The sequence below is a fragment of the Podarcis gaigeae genome (assembly GCF_964106915.1).
Source record: "Podarcis gaigeae genome assembly, chromosome: 17".
NCBI classification, from domain to species: domain Eukaryota; kingdom Metazoa; phylum Chordata; class Lepidosauria; order Squamata; family Lacertidae; genus Podarcis; species Podarcis gaigeae.
This window is the reverse complement of record NC_139694.1, coordinates 6173514-6193476: the sequence shown is the minus strand read 5'-3', so window position 1 is coordinate 6193476 and position 19963 is coordinate 6173514. Positions and strand designations below refer to the sequence as shown.

The 19963-nt window shown below is 40.8% G+C and overlaps 1 protein-coding gene across 3 annotated transcripts in view; it reads right to left on the bottom strand.

The window, feature by feature from the left end:
- Window positions 1-19312, bottom strand: part of ZCCHC7 (zinc finger CCHC-type containing 7) — a 123589-nt gene extending 104277 nt beyond the window's left edge. Inside the window, exons 1-2 of one of the 3 annotated variants that reach the window (XM_083719150.1) lie at window positions 19154-19312; window positions 9299-10005 (exon numbers count right to left, since the gene is read on the bottom strand). In XM_083719150.1, coding sequence (XP_083575276.1) covers window positions 9299-9986 — 688 coding nt within the window. In that variant the 5' untranslated portion in view covers window positions 9987-10005; window positions 19154-19312. Of the gene's footprint in view, window positions 1-9298; window positions 10006-18983 lie in introns of all 3 variants that reach the window. The other 2 variants (XM_083719152.1, XM_083719151.1) reach the window with 2 other exon arrangements.
- Window positions 19313-19963: the final 651 nt, after the last annotated feature.

The following is a 19963-nucleotide window of genomic DNA, read 5'->3' as shown; positions in this document are numbered from 1 at the left end:
AAACAAACGGGATAGTGATATTTCTGGTTACTTTCAGAATATGGCTAGACCTTCTCTCATGAATCACATCACAAAGCCAGCAATTTATTGTTGTTTTAGTGCAACTGAAACAGAAACTTATACCCAAATTCCTGCAAAGAAAGGGACATTATTAGCAAAGAGAAAAACAAAAGCAACAAAAATGTATAATGTTCATGATGATATTTTCCATCATTGGATTATGAAGATTAATCTATAGAATTGCCACTACATCCATTTCAGTATGATGAAATTTGTTTTGAGAGTAAATGTAATCTATCTAAAACTGAGAAATAAAGATCTTGCAACTGTATTCTATAGCTAGATAACATGTTCACCATTGCCCATGCACCCCACAACTTCTATCAATTCAGATGTCTGAAAGAGATGTGTTTAAGGGCTCTGCACCATAAAGAATCTAAGTCATAACATTATACAAATTGGCAGCAATCCTCTTTACATGAGAATATTTTAAGAAGTCACATACTACAAATGTAAACTGATTTCTCTCTCTGCTTCAGTGAACTGCCCTGAATGTTGTTCCTCATATCCTATCATTGTCTCCCTGAACAGTGCGCAGACCCTATCTAATCCTTTTAACTTTTTTTCTTCTGTTAAATACATGTCAGGCTAACAGTGGACATTGGATAAATAAAATAATGACCACCAGGGCTACATTACACAGCAAGTTTTTCCCCCATTATTGTAATTGTGCATACTATATAGAAGCATAATTTAATTGTCAAGAGACTGATTTACTTCACAAGGCTGAAGGGCCCACAAGTATATGCAAAAAAAGAGGGAAGAAGAAAATGCATTCACATGTGATTGCCGTATCTTGGACTGAAAACATACATTTTATATTTTAAAAAATGTGTTAGAGAAAAGATTTGCTCACTGTTTAACGGTTTCTTTTTCTGGTAAAAAAGTATGAATTCAGCAGCTTTTACCCCCTACTGTGGCCAAGGATAAGGGGAAGAAGGGGGTGCCTGCATTTAATCCCGCACACACATACGCCACACCAAAAATAGGTGACAAATAGATCACGGGGTGCATGCCTGGCTGCAAAGGTATCATTCAGGAGCAGGGTGTGCTCAATCCCTGGCCTGGATGTGGTCTCCCAAACCACTGTTTTACACATGAGGAAGGAAAGAAGGACATTCCCTGGAGAGAGGCCTTTTCCAGGCTTGGATCAGGGCAAGTAAACTTTATAGCGAGAACCATTGTGATGTCATAACTTTATATTAGCAGGGCCACACATGCATGATAAAAGATAATATTTAGAGGAGCTGTGGTAGATTTTGCCAAGCTTTCTGCTTTTCCCAGAATTTAATCAGATTGGCACTGCACAGGAGATATGAGTCAGGATTCTTAAAGAGTTACGAGTGAAATTATCTTAATATTAGGTTTTCTTGGAATACTCTGTCAGTACTCTTGCCCCTCTCATTTTCAATACTATAATTATACCATATGTATTACCACGTTAAAGTTCTGCAAAAATCAATCAATCAATCAATCAACCAATCAAAATAGAACTACCAAATTCTGCAAAGTACAAATAAAATAGTTGCGGGAGGCTGAGCAAAATGCAGATATATTTATGTTAAAACACACTCCATAGTCATGGAACTTTGAGAATGAAAATACTGCTCGGATGACATAAGACTTCTCCATTTTTAATGGTGGGGGGGGGGGCTGAGGCGGGGCTTAAAAGATATGGCAAGGCTAACCAAATGCTGGTGTAATACTGGCTTGTAATAGACAAACATAAGATTAGAAGAATGAAAATGTCAAGTACTCTATGACTTTTGTTGTTCTAACATGCTGAAGAACAAAAATGTCACCAGAGGTTGGGGATGAGGAAGTGATTATTATTTTATTCCAGGCAACTATGCAAATGTCGAGACCCCAATATTTGTCACTACATTTATAAATACATTAAGATCCAAGTACTGACATTATTTTTAGAAGATGCCAGCGTACAAAGTAACTGTACAAAACAAAACCATGGGCATGAATTTATTTGAAATTAAGACCAGCTTATTATGGCAAAGCTTGTTTTAGTCATGAGGTGCAAGAATGTTTCTTTAAAGGACAGGTTTTCACAACAGCTATTTGCAACAGTATCTATTAAATATTAGTCAGAACTAATTAAACCAACAACTAAAATTTCATCAGAATGTGATTATTTAGGGTGCTGCTGGACGGCCAAAGCGAAGCAAATGCATCCGCTTGTCTCTCTTTCTTAAGCTTTTATAGCAGCCATTACTCACCAGTAACTATTGGAATAAAGGTAGGGAAAGCACAGAATAAAGGCAGGGAAGGCACAGAAATAAACACACAAACTCCAACTTTTACGACCCTTGTTTGGAGATATTATCATAAATGTATTGAAGTCAGGCAGTGTATGTCACAATGCATCGGGCTTTTTTTACAAATGTAAATCTAATAATGCCAAGGCTTACCAAGGTTCAACTACTTCCTTCCACCTTATATTTCACAATAATTTATATTATTAACTATCTCTCATACACTAATATTACATGTTTAGCATGCTCAAAGGATTGCTATTCCAATCTTTTTACATCTTCTTTTCATTTCAAATAATGTTCTGGATTATTTTCATACCATATATACTTTTCATAGTTACGATTCCTCTCTTTGCTTCTGCCACCACTTGGCCAGAATGACAACAAACAAATTATCAAATTATAATGACAACACTGCTACTGTCTACATATAATATAATTTAATCTTATCTCACACTGACTTTTGCCAACTGCTAAAGCAGATCTGACGCATTGTTGCCATCATCTTGTTTTCCAAAGGGGCACATCTGCACTCCGTTTAATTGTTATAAAATTTTATGTAAAAAAAAAAAAAAACCAGACTAAATTACTTTTCCCACCCAACCTCACAGCTCAAACAACAATGCAAAGCTTCTTCCCCAACCTATAAGAAACATTAATAGATGGGGATAAGGAAGAAAGATCAAACTGATGAGGGAAGTGGGGAAAAAATTCCCCTTTTAACAATTAACAAAATGACAAAAAAGGGAAAAAAGTGGAAAAAGTCACCCAGAATATATGACCATGTAAGCATGGGCACTCTTGCAGAAAACCTAGTCTGCAACCCAAAGCCATGGGAAATTTAAATTAGTTAAAGCCATGGTCCACAATAGGCAGAGAAATCTGCACAGATAAAAGGAGGCTGTGAAGGCTGCAGGTATACTTAGCCTAGATCACCAGAGATTTCCACACAAACTTTATTAGTTTTATTAATTTTTTTAAATAATCAAGAGATTCAAGAGTATCCACATTACACTGCAAAGAAGATTAACTTTTTTCCCTTTAATCAAATATCCATATGCATGTGCTGTTCCTAGCGAAGAGGGGTAGAAGGATTCCCACTGCTTATTACAGCTCCAGGGTGCACAGTGTTATAATTCATGCACAAAAAGCTCTTCCTATGTTTAAATAATGTTAACATTCCCATAAACAAAAGCAAGAGGAAAAGTTAAAAATAAAGCAGCAGCAGCAGCTTTAAACTTGGTGCATTCTTCTCCATGAAAAGCAGAACATATTACATCATTCCAAAGTTATTCACCAATTCAATGGTCCTGCAGTGCATGGACAGAAGTCATATTTTTTTTGACACCAACCTATGAATTTAATTTGGTGTGGCATGACTAACTTAATCTATCCTTCTGGAAAATTGTAACTTAATTTACTTATCATCTTAATATGTATGTTAACATTGTCAAATCAAGATTTCATTTTTAATCTATGGACTTAGAAGTAAGAAAATCCCATCTATTTTAGAAAATATCAAATGGTGGAATAATAATAATTAAAAAACTGTCTTTGAAAATAACAGCCATATGCAACCTACGTATGCTGAAATACAAAGCTGTAACAATCATCACAAGAATTGAGTACAGCTTTTTAATGGTAGGAGGATTACATGAACTTTCCCTGTATATTTTAGAGCTCCTAATAGATCTCAACTATACTTACTAAAATGGTTTTCTGCTTAAATCTTGCCCAATGTTTTTAAACATATGTAAGATTAAAGTTCTCTTACAAGCAACCCTTCACACTGTGATACTGCAAAGTACACGTTTTCTTCAAGATGTACAAATAAATATTATCTCACAAGGCACAATGCCCCCATTTTACAAGAAAATTCAGGTTTCATTTATTTTTGCCTTAACAAGATGAAAATAACGTTCTGAAAAGCATCAAAAATGTTTTGTGACAAAGATCAGCCTCTCAGTAAACTGAAAATGTATCATTTTGACAGCACAAAAGCAGAAATTACTAAAATAGCTACTTTTCCTATTCTTACTGTAAGTGGTAAAGACTGCAGCATTTAATAGTTCTGTTCTAGGAATAATGCTTTAACCACCTATTGTTGAAAATATTTTTTCGTGAATGGTTCAATTTCAGGATAAAGTCAACTTACATAAAATTTACCTAATTTCTATGTAAGCAAAAAATAGTTTTATTGGTCAGAAGGAAAAACAGTTTTAAAGATTTCTAATAAAAGATGAAAGATGCTTTCTGAAAAAGTCCCAAGGTTTAAAAGACATAGTATTTAAATATATTTTTTTCTACTACAGCAATAGAATGATTTCCTATCAAATTAAACATTCACAAAACATTACTAAGAAAGTATCAGTTCTATACTAGATGTCGCTACAATTTTCAAGGATCAAAAACAGCGGATTACCACCACAAGGAAACAAAAAGATCAGTAAGGGAAACAAATCATTTTGAAGTAAAATGTTGCTTTCCCAACATGCTAGTTCAGTTTTCTGCTTCTCTCTTTACTGGTAAAAAGCTGTTGTTTAAAAAATAGTTGTTCAGCAGAAGGTTTTTAACTTTACCAAGGACTAATGCCAAAATTTTAGATTATTTCCCCAACAGCTACATAAATAGGTAGTGAACTGCCAAAACATCACCTGAAGTTCCAGTGTTAACAATAATGACGTGAAACCTTACAGAATCAACATTTAGTTTCCCTAACACTGAGTGTGCCTAGTAGCTACACTGCATGTGGAATAAACACCACCTGCTTTTTTTCCTGGGGGTACGCATACCCCTAAACATTTTGTGAATCTAAGTTTGGCCTCATTGAGGGGCAGTATTTCAATATGAGTAGGAAAAAGAGTACCCCAAACATTATTTTTGAAAAAAAGTACTGAACACCACCATATACACAGTAGGGCCTGCTATGTTCAATAAAAGAGGCTTATTAAAAATGAGTGCCTATCTTTAAAAATCTTCCTTCCTTTTAGAAGAGTGTGTTCCTCTCATTAATTCATGATTAAAAGTCTCCATAAATAGTGATATGAACAGATAGCATTAACATTAGATAAAAAGCAAATCTGTTCCAAACACAGTGTAATATTTAAAGTCAATTCTATTTTTTTTTAATTAAAAAAAACACTTTGTCAATTTTGTAATGTAGTGGGACAACATAAGTAACTCTAAAGCACATCTGCTTACATGACCAGTAATTTCCTTCACATTCTGCTCTTCAAATTTCTCTTTTCACAACCCTTCTTTCATCAAAATCTGGAAAAAGTGTACACTATGATCTAAACCATCACAAATTCTGACCATTGTTACTGCCTAATTTTAACAGGGGAATTGTGAAAATTTCAACAACAAAAATGGTTTATCTAGAGCAAAATGTTATTCTGAAAACATAACATCTTTTTTGTTTAGTCGCTTATCGCTTCTGGAACAAGACTAACGTTGGATAGGATTTAAAGCTAGCCACTTTCCAAATTAGCAGGTAGATGTCAGAAATACTGGGAAAGCAATAATGACTGCATCATGGAAACGGCGTGTAAACTAGTTGAAGTATCTAAATGCAACAATTTCCAGAATTATTGAAATGCTAGCCAAAGCCACAATAAAGGTTCCAAAGCTTTTAATTAGGCATACAATCTGCTGAGCAATTGCTGCAAAATGCAGCACAATTCAGTAGCACCCAGTATATATCCAGTGTGACTCAACGTCACACCAACGGATTTCTGCTTACACAATAGGATTTCTCCTCCCTCTTGTGCACACACACCCAAATTTACTCTGGAAGGTCCCCCAACATTCTAGAACATTTTGAGAACGCAAAGGGGGCTTTAGGAGGAAAGAGAGAGCAGAATAGTCCCATCAAACAATCAGAAGTGTGTTTCACTAGCAGACTGACACAACTGGATTTCACCATATTGCTGATAAATTAATACCCAAATCATACAGAGAGAGGGAGAGAAGGAAATAAACTAAGAACTATTCTGGAAACATTCAGAGCTTTCCAAACTGCGCGTTGCGACATATTAGTGTGTTGGCTACAGTCTGTAGGTGTGACACGTGAACGTTCCCCGTGCTCCTCCTGGGGCTGGAAAGGGGTTAATAAAATTGAATTACTGTGTCACGAAATGAAGTATGTTTAAAAATTGTGTCACCAATATGAAAAGTTTGGAAAGCTCCGATTTAGATATTCCTTCCTGCATGCCATCAGGAAATGAGAATGTTACAAAAGCCATCCTATTAGTTGTAAAGAAAAACAAGTTATAGCAGCTTTCAGTATGAAGATGGACAGGCCTGCTAGTGCACTGAAACTGTTTTTGTCCAATATTAAAAATGTGAAGACCAGCACAGTAGCGGGGGGTGGGGATTGGGTAAAAAATTACACCTAATAAGAGGAGAGGTACATATTTTCACTGCTGTAAGAGATTAACCATCCCAGTTTGAGCCTGTACCTTGGGCATGTACAATGCTAACTCTCTTTTCCAGAACTTGTGAAGAGTTTGGAAACCTCTGCTTCAATCTTTGGTTGACCACAGAGTGCTGTTTCATCTGAACACAACAAACTGTTAGTCTTAACAGTGGTTCTTTTCAAAGAAGCACACTTGGAACAATTGGTTATGGAGCTGGCTTATTTCAACAAGCCACAGTTAAGATTAGCCACAGTTTAGGATTTGGATGCAACGCTGAACTGTTGTTAACAGAAAGCAGGAGTGAAAACCTCTGAACTCTTCAGGGTTCACTGGAGGACAAATGAAGAGGGGAGAATGTGTGAACCCAAGGTTTGCCTAGGATCATTGCCATGGCTTGCAGCCATTATTTTTCAAAGGCTAACATCCTGGTCAGAAAACAAACCATGGGAAACTTGACACATGTATAGCTCAAACATATAAAACCTTAGTTTGAAATAAGAATTTACTCCGTATTTATATAATTAATCACAAAATAAATGGTTCTCTGGGCAGCTCACAAATAAAGCATGCAAATGTAAGTAAATACACAATATCATACCATAACACTTACATAAAAACAGCAGCATAAAAATGGAGAAAGAATAAAAACATCCTACCAAAAATCTGCAGCAGTGGTTCAGAACATTAAAAATAGATTTTTTTTAATGCCTGAGAGATTTCAAAAAGTATTTAACTGAGGCCAAACTGACCATAAAGTTGGTACCAACCAACCCTCTCTGGAGAGGGAATAGCATGGCCTGGATGCAACCACTGAGACGTCTTTGTCTCTGGTAGCCATCCCCTTCATTTTATTTGGTGCAGACACACAGAGCAGGGCCTCTGAAGCTCATATGGTACAGGCATGTAGAAGAAGACAGTGTTTCAGGTATCCTGGTCCCAAGGTGTTAGTTAAATCACTGGTCTTGCTTTTTTAAAGCCCTTAAACCTTGGGACCAGGAAACCTGAAAAACTGTCTTCTGAAGTCACACTTAGGTATTTGCTTCCCAGCAAAACCAAAAGACTTCTGAAAATTAGGAAATATTCACATTAGCAATTTACAATAAAGCTCAAATATTTGAAATATACTTAATATTATAACTCAGTGCCAACAGGTACAGAGACTACCCTTCCTCTTGTTATAAATTGTGTTATAAATTACAGGGTGTTCAAAGCAGGAGCTGAGGGTGCATCATATGAAAGACACACTTCAGGAAGGATTTTGAATCCCATATTGGAGCAATACCTTTATTAGGCCAAGCAAAATGTCACAGAATAGTGTGCAAGTTACAGAACTTGTCATCAGGCTAGATCAGCCTTCCCCAACCTGGTGCCCTTCAGATACTTTGGATTACAATCATTCAGCCTCACTCAGAATGGGGCTGTGTTGTGCTGGCTGGGACAGATGTGAACTGTAGTCTAAAGCATCTGAAGGGCACTAGGCTGAGGAAGGCTGGGCTATATGGTAAACGAAGTAAGGGAATGGGAAGAATAAAGTTGGCTGGTGGCTGCTGTTGACATCAGTCTGTCTCGAGAGACAATAGAATGTGCCTCTGGGAGTGAAATCAAGCTGCTATGTTAGCAGCGCAAGCCTGGGCAGTGTCCTGGGCTGCCCAGATTACAAAACCTCCCTCTCAGCCTTGCTGATGTGGTCCAAAGGAAAGCAGAGCAATACATTTGCCACCAACTTGGTGCCAGGAGTTGCTGGAAGGAGGTGTATAAGGCACCATCCAGCCATCTTAGGGACTCCACTCCAGATTTGTGTAAGGTTTACTCCTTGGCCTTTGCTATTCCCAATGATCTCCCCCAAAACAGAGGTTTAGGATCAGAGTTTTCCTTCTCCTAGATGGGCTACCTTCCCAGGTTGACAAGTGCCATTTGCCCCTCACTTCCCTCTACAGCATGTGCAGAACCTGCCTTCTTGACCATTGGACTCACTATTGATCTCTTCCACTCAATCTGCCCATCAGCCATCCTCACCTAGTTTAGCCAGCTAATCAAAGCCATTCCCAGGGTATGACTGCTGTTTCATGCTGGCAGCTGCTAGGAGCCACAGGTGAGAACTGAGTGCAGAGTGGGGACCAAAGGTGGACAAACTATCCCAGAAGTAGCACAACATGTTCCCCACCAGAGGTACTATGCCTCCCCTAACACCCCATACACCCTGGCGAGTGGTAAATAAACAATAGATACTTTATAATGAAGTTACCAGTGTGTACTTTGAGCAAATCTCCAGCTTTTGGAAGGTAACCTGTATTAGAAGGATAAACTGTGATAAGGAAAGCTTTTTTTAAAAAAATAAACAGCAATAACACACTTTAGGAATTGTCCTGAAACGAACTTTTATATTCAGCAGATAACAGCTATGCTAAGAATGGGGCTTCTGCTACCAAAATGCCCGTTACACAAGTGTGCTGTTACACCTGGATATCACTCATTGTTTCCATCAGAACAGCCAGATCGTCATCATAGTTCTGAGCTCTATTTGGAGTTATAATCCTAAAAAAACATACTAACCTTCACTGGCTAATGTTCCACAGCCCTCGAGGTTTAAGAGGATGTTGTCATCTTTGTCGTCTCTGGCACCTCCCAGCAGCATCCAGCTCTCTACATTATCACTTTCAGAGGCAATGCTTCTCCCATCATCTGCATTCTCATCACTAGAGCTGTCCTCTATTACTAAGATCTTGTGGATCATGCGAACACCTTCACGATGAAAGGAGATAGACTTTTCACTAGTCCTTTTCTCCTTTTTTGAAGTTCCTGTTGTCCATCCCTTTGAATTTGGAGTAATCTGAGAAGAATGTCTAGTGGGCTTTGGCGAGGTGAGCTCTGCAAGACTGTGTGTTCTTCCTGGCACTGGAGCTCCTGGTGTTGTTCGCTTCTGGAGCCTGCTTCTGTAAATGCTGTCTTCGGTGTCTGACAAGGTGATAACATCTGGACTATCAGAAACATGAGTGACTTCACTGTCTGAAATTATAATAAAGTTGTTGGTTTTTTGCTCTTTACTAACTGAACTCTGCTTTTGCCCAGATCCATGTTCTTCAGTTTCTTCTTCTCCAATGGCATCCTCATGGCCTTGTGCATAATGGACTTGGCTATAAAGGTGAAATTCTACTTCACTATCAATACTTTCTTCACTAGAAGACTCTTCACAGTAGAGATCATCTTCAAATGCTTCTATATCATCATATCCACCAAGCATTGTGGAAAGTATTTTGCATCTAGCAAAAGAAAGAGACAAACCGAAATAATGAATGATGCTAATCAATACCAAATGAAGATTTCATTTACATGCAAGTACCAACTTTTAAGCCGGGACGCAGGTGGCGCTGTGGGTTAAAGCCTCAGCGCCTAGGACTTGCCAATTGAAAGGTCGGCGGTTCGAATCCCCGCGGCGGGGTGCGCTCCCGCTGCTCGGTCCCAGCGCCTGCCAACCTAGCAGTTCGAAAGCACCTCTGGGTGCAAGTAGATAAATAGGGACCGCTTACCAGCGGGAAGGTAAACGGCGTTTCCGTGTGCGGCTCTGGCTCGCCAGAGCAGCGATGTCACGCTAGCCACGTGACCCAGAAGTGTCTCCGGATAGCGCTGGCCCCTGGCCTCTTGAGTGAGATGGGCGCACAACCCCAGAGTCTGTCAAGACTGGCCCGTACGGGCAGGGGTACCTTTACCTTTACCTTACCAACTTTTAAAATGCACAAACCTCAGGCCAACCACTTTAACAGTGCAATCCCATGCATGTTTTAAAGAGTTTGCTGGAGTCCAATCAATCTCCCTCCAAACTACTTTCAATTTTATACCAGCTTCACCTCCAACTCGTCTCAATTAGATTTGACGAAAGCTGTTTTAAAAGCAGTTGAAAGAACTCTTCCTTCAGAAATGGAAGAATTTCACCATCCAAAAATGAACCATTAACAACCCTGGCCACGGGTCTACTCAACTGCAACTGACAGGTTTTCACTAGCTAAGATGAACAACATCCTCAAGGTAGAACAGATCAGAATTATCCTAGTCCAAGAGGACTGAGTACAACTCTGCCAATTTCAATTCTGCCCCTATGGCTGTGTCCAAGTTGGACCAATGCCAGCAAGTTTATCAGCAAATAATTTAGCCAAGACATTGCAGTGATCAGCCTTTGGTTCACCTTAGGGTTAGACCCTCACCACCTGGAAGAACACAAACGGACATAATTTCACTGAAGCAAAGGAAGGAGAAAAAGAGAAACACTACCTCTTTGTTGCCACCACAACACAGGTCTTCAATTGGACACTATGAAATGGTTGGTTAGATTCAATACAGTCTTTCCAGTATTGGCATTCAAGCCATCTCCGTATACTTCAGGTTCCCTGGCTCCTCGTTAAAACAGGGAGCTGGGGTCCAGTGAAATGAACAGCATCAAGGAGCATCTCTGCCTATAGCAAACCCATGTCACATCCTGCTAGTGCAACAAGAGAGGCATCAATGGTACCACCTAAGTACCCCAAATCATTCTGGAAACCAAGTGGATCCCTAAGTCTCCAGGGCCAAAACCTTTCAAAGTAGTCTCTCACCTTTTCTTTTGCTTTCATTCTGAACACCTGATGAGTCCCTCAAGAATACAGAAACCATTACATTTTCTGCAGGTGGTCACAGTGTTTGGTACTATTAGGCAAGAGTGCTCTTTGACACTAGCCGCTCACAGCCAAGTCACATGAAACATTTGGTACTCATTCAACTATGGATAAATTGAGTATAAAAGTGTACGTATCACATTTGTGAAGGCTGTGTGTTTATACAAGGCATGGCATCTCACTTTTAAATATTGGCCTCTTTTAAAAAATAAAATAAAAATGAGAGTATGTACACAGGTGACACAAAGGTGCACTGTGTCTGTGACTGGCAAACAGTCATCCAGGGATGGTTCACACTGCCAGCCCCAGATTTAAAGAGTCAGAACAAGTTATTTAGGCACACAACCAGGCATCCTTACACTTTACTAGATATAGGCTTGCAAAGGGCTAAATGCTACTTGCCACACGAAAGTGGCACATTGACTGTCTGAATGCTCTGTCTTCTTCCAAGGGTAAGAAGGGAACTAGAGGCAGCTAGCCCAGGGAATAAAGAAATGGCTACTACAAGACATATGGGTTGGTGATCAATGAAGTTGCTTTTCTTCCACTTACTTCTAAAAGATGCAGTTCAATTGCCAACATGATAAATTCAGAAGGGGGTGGGGGCTATTGGACTGCTTTTATTTCGATTATGTATTTTGTGGTTTTATATTTTGATTTTACTCTGTGAACCGCCCTGAGACCTCCGGGTATAGGGCAGTACTGTATATAATTTCAATAAATAAAATAAATAAATAAGATTCAAACCAAGGGAACCCAGATGATGTGTAGCTGGCAGTAACCCAAAGATATCACAAAATATTCATGCTTACTTCACCACCCTGTTTGCAGTCAGTGAAAATATCAAAAGAATTTCCTCAGAAACTGATTTTTTTACAATAAAAGTAGTAAATATAAATGCATAGAGCTGGGAAGAATGGTGAAATATTAAATGATAGCACCATAATTTCAGCTGTGTGGCAATACTTCAGCACGTAAGCCTGCAGACAGAGCCTGTTCTCCCTTTTCACTTTGTGTAGATCTGAGGCACTTGACAAAAAATTATTGGCTGGGCATTTTTATAACATCACTCATACCCCCTAATAGAAAGCACTTTTCTCATTCCATAGCAAACAAAATCCATAAACTCACACAACATTAGTAAGCCAGGGACCACTTTCATATCTTAAGTAAAGCTAACAGGCCCTGGCATGGTAACAGTAGAAGCCTTGGAGTTAAAAGAACACAATGCATGCTGTGAGGGGCTTAATTTTCCACACTTTGAGCTCATTCATACGAGCCTTAGACTGTGGGGATATTTCTCACAGAAAATAACTTAATAACCACCCCTTCATACAAAGCAGACGATGAAGGGGTGGTTGTTGACTCAAGGCTATCAAGTCAAGCCATATTGCCATGCTACACAGATGCAACACAACATCTGTGAACCAATGTAAGATGGAGACAAGGAATTACCTGCGATAGGGCATACTATTTAAAGAGTTCCCCGGCTCCTCATTAAAGCACAAGAATAGAGTTTTTAAGAACAGAGAAGATTTACACTCAGAGAAAAATATGAAGAAGTCTGATGCCTAGACAAAATCTTGGCACATACTGGGGGAAAGCAATCTGTGTTTCACCTGCCAGTCACAACTCACAAGTCACAAACAGTACATAGGAACATAGACCAGCGATATGACTTGGGATAAGGCTATCTAGCTAAGTACCATCTACAGTGACTGGCAGCAGATCTTCAGAGTTTCAGCCAGGGGTGGGGGGTCTTTCAGAATCCTACCTGAAGAAGCCAGGAAAGTGCCTGGGGCTATAAACTTCTTAAAGACAAGGAAATAGGAAATTTTTACTAGACAAACTTCTTTTAGTGGCATTTAATTAAACTGTTTCTGTTCCACTCTATTCTATTTTGTGAAAGATCTCAGGGTGGCTAACAATCAAACTGTGAGGAAATAAAATGTTATTATCAATAGAATCACAAAAATACATAAAAATCAAAATATATAAGCCATCTCTCAGGTGAACATCAGTAACAATCGCCAAAGGAAATGTAAGAAACAAAATATTGGGCTGCCATCTGAATGATAATACTGCAGGCACCAACCAGGTTTCAGGGAGGCAAGAAGTTCCAAATCCAAGTGAAAATAGCAATATTTTTAAGGAACAAAAAGCAACAGCAAGTGCAAGTGCATTAGACTGAAATGTTTGCCAAAGCCTGCTTTAACTATATCCACCATTAATTACCAGCTTTTCAACTCTGTATTTAATAGTAAAAACAATTAAAATGATGTCACCATGTCTGTAATTATAATATAGTCTGATCACAATAAGCTCTTGTTTTCCTCCAGGGACCTGGTAAATGGTTGGACTAACTCCAATAGGCCAAGCTAAAAAGCAATAACCCTATCTGAGAGATGCAAAGGACCTGAAGTGGAAGGGAAACTGGAAAAACCGAGAGAAAACTCATGATTCAAAATTTGTCTGGGCTTTTTATTTTTGAGAACAAATTAGAGGAGAAACAGAAAAACTGGGGCACCTACCACCCCGTGGTGGTTTCCTACCACCCCGGGCCTTCCCACCTCCAGTTGAAAAATGGACAAAATCTGTATCTTATTACAATGACAAATTGTATTTTTCTTTAAAAAAACAAACAAACCCAAAGTATCCAGCACCAACCTGTTGGCCAAATTTATATGCCATGGTAATCCATGAACTGCGGCTTGCTGTGAACAGTGAACTCCTGCATCCTACAGAATCACTCTCATTTTGCACTTCTCTTCATTAAGCAAGGACCAATAAATCATGAAGCCTTGACTTAGCATGACATGGTAACTAGCATCAGTTGTTTCTTTCTGATGTTCAGCCAAGGCTTGATCTTGGTTCACCAAACAGTTTGGGAGGAGCAAACCAGGAGCACTGGTTCACACATGAAGGCAAGGTTCATGTTTTGTTGCTCCCAGCAAAACAAAATGAGGGCAAAATAGGAGCTATTCAGCAGTATTCATTTGCACACTGCTCACTCATGGTAAGCCACAGCTTATGGCTTATAGTGACACACCACCATGCAGCCAATGTATTATGGCATACTTTTCATAAACAAGACTCTTCTAATTTAATTCCAACCAATGACAGACTTCAGCAAACCACTTTTTATCATTCACCCTACAACACGGGGATAATAATACTGGCTCACCTAGCAGGGCTACTGTAGGGATTATTATTGTGCACGAAGCACTATGAATATTTGAAATACACTATATAAAAGTGTTATTCTGTGGGTTTCATAACAGGAGAACAAAATGGAACACAAACTTTGGCAAAAGAAATGCCAACGGGATGCTAAAAAATAATTTGAGAAGCACAATGCTATAAACAAACACCTCAAACAAAAATTCTTCAAATACATTTGTAGCAGGAGACCAGCTAGAGAGGCAGCTGGACTTCTGGATGATAAGAGAATCAAATGTGTACTGAAGAAGATTACAGAGAAGCTGAATGAATTTGTTGCATCTGTCTCTGCAGCAGAATATATAGGGAAGAACTGTGTACCTGAACTACAGTATTTTTCGCTCTATAGGACACACTTTTTCCCCTCCAAAAATGAAGGGGAAATGTGTGTGCCTCCTATGGAGCAAATGCAGGCTTTCGCTGAAGCCTGGAGAGCGAGAGGAGTCGGTGCGCACCGACACCTCTCACTCTCCAGGCTTCAGGCACCTATCTGCAAGTCTTCGGAGCGCTCCAAAGACTTGCGGATAGCAGTCTGCAGCCTGAAGCCCGGGAGCGGCGGCGAGGTTGCGCGCAATCTTGCTGCCGCTCCTAGACCTGTTTTGGGGGCTGGGGTCGGGGGAAGCTCGGGCTTCCCCAGCCCCGCGGCTAAAAACGAAGCCAAGACAGCGAGCGGGATCCATCCCGCTCAGTGTCTTGGCTTCTGCCAAAGCCGCGTGCAGCCTCTCCTGGCTGGAGAGGTTGCGTGCGGCTAAAGAGGAAACCAAGACTTATGCTCAGATCAAAGAAGTTTTTAAGTCAGATAAAAAATTAGGATTCCAGGTGGAAAAATCAAAACTAGAAACAGAACTGTTAGAACCCAGCTTTAAGATACTTTCAAGAATGTATAACTTGCTGCTAAAGTGGAACACACAGGATGAAACGGTCAAATCAGCTATGATAAAATGGGCACAGGACATTGGGTACAACATCATGTTTGCTGACTGGGAAAAGTTATGGACCACAGGTTTGAGATTTACGGCATGTAATGCCTTGAAAGAAAATATTATGAAAATGATATATAGGTGGTACATGACTCCAGTCAAGCTTGCAAAGATATACCATTTGTCTGACAATAAATGTTGGAAGTGTAAAGAAGCTGAAGGAACATTCTTTCACCTCTGGTGGACTTGCCCTAGAGTGAAGGCTTTCTGGGAAATGATATATAATGAGCTGAAAAAGGTATTTAAGTATACCTTCCCTAAGAAACCAGAAGCCTTTCTTTTAGGCATTGTCAGCCAGAGTGTGCAAAAGAAGGATCAAACCTTTTTTATGTATGCTACAACAGCAGCAAGGATACTCATTGCCAAATGCTGGAAAACTCAAGATTTGCCCACACTGGAAGAGTGGCAGATGCAACTGATGGACTATATGGAACTGGCTGAGATGACTGGCAGAATCCGAGACCTGGGAGAAGAACTGGTGGAGGAGGACTGGAAGAAATTTAAGGATTATTTACAAAAACATTGTAAATTGTATGAATGCTAAGAAAGATGTAAGATTGGTAATAACATGGCCCCAATAAATTAGTAATAAGAATTACAAATTTGAATGTAATTGAAAGAAAAGACAAATTTTGGATAAACAATATTTTACAATTAAGTTTTAACAAAAGAGTTGTTAAATTTCAAAATTTGAGATTTTAACACTGGGAAATTTTACTATATAAACTAAATTAAGTTAATAATTTGCTGTCAAAATTCATGAGTTTAGAAAGCAGGAACAAGAGGTGCGAGGAAGTCCAAGGAAGTGTATGAAATGTGGATATTGGAAAATGTTATGTTATTATGTGCTCTTTATTGTTAAATAAAACCTAATAAATATTACCAAAAAAATTAAAAAAATAAAGAGGAAACCAAGACAGCCAGCAGGATGGATCCCGCTCGCTGTCTTGGCTTCTTTGCTCTTTGGGGCTGGGGGGGAATAATTTTTTCCCCCTTTATTCCCCCCCCCTAAAAACTAGGTGTGCCCTATGGAGCGAAAAATACGGTAATATTCACAGGATAGGAGTCTGAGGAACTGAGGAAGAAAGGGGTGGCAAGAGATGACGTTCTCTAGGCCTAACAGAAAAAATAAAAACTGACAAATTGCCATATAACATCCACCTGAGAGTTCTCAGAGAAATTGCTGGTCTTCTAACAAAAATATGTAACCTTTCCCAAAGTTCATCCTCCATACCTGACGACTGGAAAGCAGCCAATGCAACATCAATTTTGAAAAACAGATCCAAGCGGGATTCTGGAAATTAAAGGCTAGTTAGCTAAATGTTTGTTCTGAGGAAACTGGTAGAATTAACAAGCATACAGAAGAACAAGTCTTCCTGAACCAGAACCAGAATGGCTTCAGCAAGGGCAAATCCTGTGTCATTAAACTTTTAGACTAGAGAACGTCAACAAGTATATATATGGAGGTGATCCAGTTGACACCACTTACTTAAAACTTTCCAAAAGCTTTTGACAAAGATCTTACTGTGGATCAGTAACTGCTTAAGAAACAGGAAACAGAATGTAGGAATGGACAGTTCTCCCAATAAAGAGATAGAATGAGTTCCCCAAAGATCAGTGCTGGGATGTGTTTTTTAGCATCTTCATAAATTACAAAGTAGCCAAGTCACCAAATTGTCCAGGTGGTTAAAACAAAACAGGATTGTGAAACGTTCCAGAAGGTTCTCTCCAAACTGAGTGAACAGAGAGTAAGAAAGATGGCAAATGTAATTCAGTATAAGTCGGTGTAAAGGGATGAATGAGGGTGGGGGACACACACCTTAATTTCTCATATATACTCATGTGCTCTAAATTAGCAGTGACTGATCAGGAAGGAGACATTGTGATTGTAGTAGATAGTTCAATGAAGCCGACTCAGTCTCAGCAGATGGCAGCTGTGAAAAAGGAGAATTCCATGCTAGGGTTCATTGGGAATGGAACTGAAAATAAAACTGCCGGTATCATAATACCATTACACAAATCTATGGTATGAGCATATTTTGAATACTGTGTAAAGTTCTGATTGCCTCCCCTTAAAAAGGAAATTGTGGGGCTTGAAAAGTTCAGAAAAGGACAACCAAAGTGATCAATGGGTCAGAGCAACTCCCCTTGAATTGAGGAAACAACATTTTGGACTTAATTCATTTGGACATTTTGGACTTAATTCAGGAAGATTCAGGCTACACAATAGAAAGTACTTCTCCACACAGTGTATAGTTAAATTATGTCATTTGCTTCCATAAGATATAGTTGTGGCCACCATGGCTTTTTGAATGGATGGGTGTAAATGAGGATTAGACAAATTCCAGGAGGATTGGGCTATCAAATGGCTACAAACCACAATGGCTGAGTTTCTGCCCTCCACTATCAGAGGCAGTGAGCCTCCAAATACCAATGGTATACAAGCGTGGATAGTACTGTTGCACTCATGTCCTACTTCTTGGCTTTTCATAGGAATCTAGTTTGCAAGTGCAATGACTACATAGCACTGTGGCTGAGGCTACTCGGCTCTTCTTATATTTTGTACACCCATATAATACTTAGCACAGTTCAAACATCTTGGTTACAGAAAGCCTGGCCAATAACGAGTGTGCCATGTGTTCAAGATACCAAAATATTTCTGTACTCCTAATTTCAAAAATGCTTCATGTATGCCTCTGTAGAACTAAGTATCTTCATGAATAGGCGAAACTAGGCTTTATTTCAGCTGGACCAAAGACTGTGTTTGGCACACACGCACACCCAACACACATTTGGCACCCCTATGGAGGCTTCACCCTGGGCAAGAAACTTGGCTAGCCCCCCCCCCCCGTAGCTACAGCCCTGCCTCATGGCACTACTCCCCGCTCCCCTTCCCCAAGTTCTGTTGCCAACTGTGCTGTGTTGGAAGAGGGGGGGTGGCCAACACAATCTTTCCACACTTTGAAGCTGAACAGGACCGCAAATAGTTTTTCTCAAGCATCCCAGGCGCTGTCGCCCTCAGAGCATGTGAAAAATACATGAACAAAGCTTTGACTCGCAACAGGCAAACAAGACCCAACAAATGCTGCGATATTGTATCCCTTCCTACAACCTCTCTCAAACTTGGGTCCCCAGGTGTTGTGGCTGGGACTACAACTCCCATCAACCCTTGCGGGCAGGAGCAGCGGTCGGGGAGGATGGGACTTGTAGTCCAACAACATCTGGTTGGACCCAAGTTTGAGGGAGGCTGCGGCTCATCAATGCTTTGACCTCCTGACGGGAAGCAGGAGGGAGAGGTTAAGGACGCCGACGCCTTCGAGCATGAGCAGAGTGCTCCCCACCCCCCACAGAGAACCATCCTTCACAAAAGTAAAAACGTAAGAAAACACCCACCCACACGAGCGTTATTCCCGCCAGAAGGGTGCAATTTGGGCAACCTGAGGGGAGGAGAGTTGGGTAAGGTCGGCGCGGGGGTGAGGGAAAAGCGGGCGCGCCAACAGCTGGCCAGGCCGGGCCGGGGGTCAAGGCCGCCTCGAGCTCCCTCCCTCGCGCACGTTACTCACTAGCGCTGCCTGCTGCGACCAGGAAGCCCCTCGCGACCGGAACAGGCGCCTCCAACGACCTCCTCCTCCCGCCCCTCGCGTCGGGCTGCGCTTCCGCCCGCTGAGGCAAGGAAGGGGGCGGGACGCTCATAGCCGCGCCTGCGCACCGGCTTGCCACGGAGGCCAGGGCGCAGGCGCGCTGGCGCCCCGTCTCTCTCTCTCACACGCGCGCACACAAACCTGACGGGTCATTGGCTTGAGGCCGCGGGCGGGGTGGGAGGGCGGAGGCGGCGGCGCTCTTGTCTGTGAAGGGAAGCGGCCGGAGGAGAAGGGCTGGGCGGCTTGGCGGTGATAAAGAGGGGCGGGGGCGCGCCAGGGACGGGAAGGTAGCGCTTGGGGGTTTGGAGCGATGCCAGAGTTGTCGCTTTCAGAAAATCCTCTCTTAGCGCCTGTGCCAGGTGGCAAGGTGCCTCAGGCAACAGGATCCAAGAGGGCAGCAGATCCTAATCTTCCTGAGAGGAGGAACTTCAGATGATCACATTTGGGCTTGCTTCACCTACAGCCACCTGCCTTTTATAACCTGTGTATTAGTCGCATCCCAAGTGACGCAGGATTAGTAGAAACTAGTTGTTTTTTACTGGTGTTTTAAAAAAATAAAGGGATGAAAGGAATGTTAGTATGGGGAAAACAGACATATAAGTTGTAAAGGTAAAGGGACCCCTGACCATTAGGTCCAGTCGTGGCCGACTCTCGGGTTGTGGCGCTCATCTCACTTTATTGGCCGAGGGAGCTGGCATACAGCTTCCAGGTCATGTGGCCAGCATGACTAAA